Below are 6,000 nucleotides of genomic sequence, written 5' to 3' on the forward strand. Positions count from 1 at the left end.
AAATGTGACTGTGATGTGCTCACAGAAACAGGTGATGGTTGAGCTCAAGATCCTCTGTCGTGACTTGTCACATGACGTTGAAAAATTTATGTTTATGTTTTATAATGGGAGTCTCAGAGCTGGGGTTAATCAAGCTGGCAGAATTCATGAGATATCAGGTGCTGGAGAAAGCCATTAATTACCTGGTAGGAGGACTACACGAGGTCATTTGGGAACTCCTCTGGAACAGGTTTATGTATTTATTTTTATTATGATGTGTCACATACTTCAAATACCAACATTATTATTCTAAGCCTCAGGATAGATAAACAGATTGCACACAGTCCCTGTCCCACATGGGGCTCTCGGTTTAAAGCGAGCAAACAGGATATTGCAGATATTTCAAGAATCGTAGACATAGTATGTCATAAGGTTGGGTTGGGTTTTTTTCCTCATTTTCTGACATCTCTTTGTACAGTGCTTGAAAACCTTTTTTTTTTTTTTTTTGTCATTTACAGGAAAGAACTGACTTCCTCTGGTGGACCTACAAAATTTGAGATTTATTTAGTGGCTCAGTTTGATAATCACAACTCTCAGGTCTGGCGAGTAAGCTGGAATATAACGGGTACAGTGCTCGCCTCATCTGGGGATGATGGGTGTGTAAGATTATGGAAAGGTAAGAGTTCACTGAGGGGCAGAAGAGGGGGTCATTGCTATATTTCATTTTGATTTCTCAGCTTCCACTTGAATTTAAAACCTGAAATCAATTCCTAAATTCCTACTTATTAAGATAATTTATTATTTCCTGGCAACAAATTTTCATCAGTGAACCGTACTTACCCTGTCTCAGTTCATTCAATCCACAGTGGAAGTAATGTAATTTTGTTTGCCAAAGAGTTCCATCTGGGGGAAAAAAGCAAGTCTTCCCAACAGAAAATTCTTAAACTACCGTGTCTCTAGTCAACATTTCCTTTATTACCAACTTTACTGAAACTTCTTAAAACTCTTTGTTCAATATCAGTCCTCTGTAAAACTGAGGCACTAGAGATTAGCAGTGCAGTTCAGTGTGTTTGGGATGTGCAGGTGACTTTAGAAAGTCACTTTCTAAAACCTGTCCTGAAGGTAAATGGATTCTGTAGAATCCTCTCCCAGGGCCTTTTGATGCACACTTGATGATACGAAAGAATTCGTTTCATGAAGGGCAGAAGTAATAAAACCGATACGACCGTTTTCTTTCAGCCAACTACATGGACAATTGGAAATGCACTGGTATTTTGAAAGGTAATGGGAGCCCAGTCAGTGGGAGCTCTTCTCAACTGGGAAACTCAAATACTTCTTTAGGTTCAAACAATCCAAACCTACAGAATTCCCTAAATGGATCATCTGCTGGCAGGTAGGCTGTTCTGTGTGAAAACTCTGTAGTTTGTTCTGCATGAACCTCTTCATTCTGGTAGCCATATGAAAGCCTGATGCGTGTTTTATGATTGTGAAAGTATGATCCACTGTAACTTATTCAATGAAAGAATAAGTCGATAATGTAATCGGTTTGCCTTTGGTGGTGTCATGTTGACAGGTAGAGTAAAGCCTCAAAGTAAATCAAATTGTTCTTGGATGTTTATCAGGCCGCACATAGAAACAGAAATATTTTTAAGATGCCGTTTTGCTTTTGAGGTTGAAAAAAAACCTGGCTGTGTTCCGCAGCGCGCTTGGTCCCTTTGTTATCTGAGCAGTGGGTGTTGAGTCCAGGAGTCTGTCCAGTCTAGAATTTGGTCCTGTTAATTCAGTTGTATTTAAGTGCTTATTGTGTACAAAGCACTGTACTAAGCGCTTGGGAGAGTAGAGTACAACAACGAACAGACACATTCCCTGCCCATTAACTGTACCTCATTTGTGAGGTTGGGCGGAGAATGAATTGCTAGGGTCTTTTGTTGTCTTGATTATAAGAATACTGATTGGCTTTCTAAAGGTCTAATGATGAGAAAAATAGACGTGGCGATGGGAATCTGATTTCTTCGTAAAAACAAAGTAGCTCAATTATTGAGACATTTAAAACCATTTCCAAATAGCCTATTTTTCTCAAAAGTGATTTTGAGCATGTTTTTCAATAATAATTGATTGGGTTTAATTGGGAGTCAACCACAGTGATAGTAGTAATAATTGTGGCATTTTGTTTTCACACCTAAATAATACAGGTGCCAAAAAGTTTACTTTTTCACTAATTTATCATGTGCCTAGATAGATTTTTGTAGTAGACTTCAGGTCATGGTAGGGAATTCATACCACAAACTTGACGGTGAAGAAAGTCCAGACCTGCCAAGTAACTTACCCTGTAGCTTCATTAATCAGCTATATTTAGCTTTAATTGAAAGAGTGATTTTTTTTGGTAGAACTTTCAAAAGTAGCCAAGAGTTTTAATTTAAGGGGAGTAACAGTGCCGTGACAAATTTTGTTCAGCTCAGACAATGTTAGAAAGATTCATTTGTGAATGAAAAAGACTTAGAGTGCTCCTATCGATTTAACAGTTTTACAATTATCAGGGCTTCTAGAGAATTTTTGCTTTAACAGTAGCTCTAAAATTTTAATCTATCTTCTTATTGTGCTGATAACCGTGTGTGTTTAGATCTGTGATGCATTTTCCCTTCTCCATTTGTATTGTGTCCTTTAACAGAAAGCACAGCTGATATCAAGCTAACTGGAGTAACTTTGCTGTTTTGCTGCTTGTTGCATGCCCACAGGAATGGAAAGCGAACTCCTTTTTCCCCCCTCCCCAGCGTCATTTGACCTCTCCCATTCAAGACACACCAGCAGCCCCGCTTCCTACTAAACACAGTCCAAAAGGCCTTTTAAAAACAAAATACACTGTGTAGCGTTTTTGTATAGCAATTTGTTTACACTTTCAGGAACTTTGGAAAGATGATCAGTTGGAGAGGCTTCTTGTTGGGACAGATTTGCACCAAAACAGTTTTTGGGAGAGTGTTTGTGAAACTAATATCTTGGGTGAAAAAAAAAAAAATTTGTTCTTATAGCTCACGGGAGGAGGGATGGGAAATCACATTATCCTCTTTGGAAAATACAGATGCCTCTATGGTTCTAACATCACTCGTGTTTCCACTTAGAGAATGGCCAATGTTTATATTTTTAATTTGAAATGGAATAAATTAATTTTCATGAAGATTGTTTTGAGTGTTGAATTACTCTACATTTTTTAATGTTGCTATGAACCTATTAATATTTCCATACTTGACCCTTGTAATTTCTTTTATGGTTTTTTTTTTAACTTTTAGTATTAAAATAGAAACAGTTAAAGGAACTGTACAGTTAAAAGCTTAGTTTAGTTTTTGGTATTGCTAGCAGTACAATATAAATGGCTTTGGAAATAATTTATTTACTAGCCCACACCACAGAGATCATTTTGAAGTGTGCTTGTATGTTCCTTTGGTGCAATTTCATGGTGTATAAAATATATTCTCAAAGGATAAAATTTGCCCAATGAAAATTTTCCTAAAATTGCTACATGTGAATGACACTTCAGGATGGCATTTCCTGGGATTTTTCTCAATCATTTGACTGTTCTTTTAAGTGCTATCAGTCGTAAACCTGATCATTAGGATCTATAAATCTTTCATAGCTGTATTTCATAGTGGTTCTAAAATGCTTAAAAATCATTGGTAAAATCGCAGAAATGGCAAAAGGGTAACTGCAGGATGTGGCGTAATTATTTGTCTTATCAGAAATCTATAGTCATTTGGTAGGGGTTTTTTTTTGAAGAAAAATGTAAATAGACTGGATTTCTACAAAAGACTTGTTTCTGGAAATCCGCAGTGGTTGTTCATCGTAATTAGTTTTAAATTTGGTACATTGTGCTGCTGCTACAAATAAAGCATTACTAAAACTCTGCTAAATGGGGTTCTGTGAGCTATAGGAGACGGTGAGCATTCAAACCAGCTGGTGAGGAATTTTGCAAAATAAATGTCTTCCTTTGTGCGGTGCATACTAGGAAAATTTTTTTGGTACTTTTAAAGGATTGAACTTGCTTCTTTGAAAGTTTCTGAAGTTGCTTCAGCAACCTTGGTTTCAATTAGGACCTTGATTTTCGGCTGTGTTATGTTAGTTTTGGCATGATATACTAAAGCTTTTTTTTTTTTCTAGCATGTCTCTTCTCCCCTTTGGTTCTCCTTGTATTTACTACTTTTCTCTTTTTTTCTTCTTTTTTTTTTTTTTTTTTTTTTTTTGGTTTTTGGTTTTGTTTTGTTTGGTGTTTTGTTCCTGTCTTCATTGTTTCAGGTATTTCTTTCCCCCTCTGGATCCCCCAAGGGCTGGATCGAGGTGGTCCAGTTATGCCCAGCTCCTTCCTCCTCCTCCTCCTCCTCTTCCTCCTCCTTCTCTGATAGAGCAGTCTTGCGATGCTGACACTGCCAACTTCCAGTATCCTCACCCTCGCAGACGATATCTCTCTCAGCCTCTCAATCCCTTACCTGAGAATGAAGGGGTTTAAAATACTTATCTAAAAATCCAAAAGGCCTTATTCGGACGCTTGGAAATGCTTCCATTCCTTTCTGCTTTTTTTTAAATTCATTTTCTTCCAGAAGATTTTTAACATTCAGGTCTTTCTTGCATGAGAGGCAAACCAAACCCAGCATCTGGCGCCTTAATATGCTTGTGCTTGTGCAGCAAAGGAACATTTGCTTCATTGGTTGATCCTCTTTGATGAGAAATGACGGCATTATCTGGGAAAGCCATCCGACATACCTGATTTCAAAGTGCCTGGCCTGTACATTTTTGTTTTGTACTAAATTTGTCACGGTCTCGAGCGCCTCACGCTTTAAATATCAAATTGGTTTATAAGGCAAAGTATCATCTTCAAGTTCAACATTCCTTTGGGATGTCTTTTTAGGAACTGTTTTCAAATTTGAAAGGTCAATGTTGAAATTGCTTTAAGTGGAAAATAAACCATTCCTGTGGATAATGCAGCAAAACGCTTTGGAGTATTTGGTCTCTTTTTAAGTTGACACACATTGCCTCATATATATTTTGCATTTTATAGTTTTTCCAATAATAAACTATGTTTAAAAGATATGACTGTGCTTCGTAAAAATGAAATGTACCTTCCTGGAGTATGTAGCTTTGACAGTCCAGTAATATTTATGAAGCAGTGAGTGTTTTTCACCCATTTTAGGGATTGACGAGTAATTTTTTAAAGGGATTAAAATGGATTTAACCACAACACTGATAATGGAGTTTTGCAAATCAGTATCAAAATATTTTAGGCACTTTCTAAATTCCCTAAAAATGTTATCTTGCAGTTGTAAGAATCTTGCATCGGACAATTATTTAAACTTATTAAAGTATGGAAAAAAGTTTGAGTAATTTTCTCTGGCATTTCATGGGCTTTGGAGTCGGAGGGCATGGGTTCAAAACCTGGCTCTGTCGGCTGTGTGACTTTGGGCAAGTCACTTAACTTCTCTGTGCCTCAGTTACCTCGTCTGTAAAATGGGGATTAAGGCTGTGAGCCCCACGAGGAACAACCTGATCACCTTGTAACCTCCCCAGTGCTTAGAATGGTGCTTTGCACATAGTAAGCACTTAAATGCCATTATTATTATTATTATTATTACTGCCTCCAGGGTCAGGGCTAGACTGCTGTACTGTAATAGGAACGGTAGTGAATTGCTTCAATTTCATTTGGGCTTAAGGAAAAATGGACCAGAGACTGACTTGACAAGACAGTATATCTCCAAACATATGCCCCAAATTGATCTAAACCATTGAGAAGCAGTGAGTCCTAGTGGAAAGAGCACAGACCTGGGAATCAGAGGAACTGGGTTCTAATTCTTGCTCCGCCACTTGCTGGCTGTGTGGCCTTGGGCAAGTCACTGAAGTTCTCTGTAACAGTTTCCTCATTTGTCAAGTGGAGATTAAACAACTGTTGTCCTTCCCCTTTTGACTTTGGGCCCCATTTGTTGAATCTGACAGAACTGTATGAAAGCCAGCACTTAATACATTGCTTTTTTTTTAATGGCA

The 6,000-nt window shown here is 37.7% G+C and overlaps 1 protein-coding gene across 2 annotated transcripts in view; it reads left to right on the forward strand.

Annotated features, from left to right (window-relative positions):
• Positions 1-5,292, forward strand: part of SEH1L (SEH1 like nucleoporin) — a 29,876-nt gene extending 24,584 nt beyond the window's left edge. The window contains exons 7-9 of one of the 2 annotated variants that reach the window (XM_038746214.1): positions 498-655; positions 1,219-1,372; positions 4,264-5,292. In XM_038746214.1, the coding sequence (XP_038602142.1) occupies positions 498-655; positions 1,219-1,372; positions 4,264-4,474 (523 nt within the window). In that variant the 3' untranslated portion in view covers positions 4,475-5,292. Of the gene's footprint in view, positions 1-497; positions 656-1,218; positions 1,373-2,647; positions 3,154-4,263 lie in introns of those variants that run through there. The other variant, XM_038746215.1, reaches the window with a different exon arrangement.
• Positions 5,293-6,000: the final 708 nt, after the last annotated feature.

This window comes from Tachyglossus aculeatus, chromosome 5 (genome assembly GCF_015852505.1).
Source record: "Tachyglossus aculeatus isolate mTacAcu1 chromosome 5, mTacAcu1.pri, whole genome shotgun sequence".
Classification (NCBI taxonomy): Eukaryota; Metazoa; Chordata; class Mammalia; order Monotremata; family Tachyglossidae; genus Tachyglossus; species Tachyglossus aculeatus.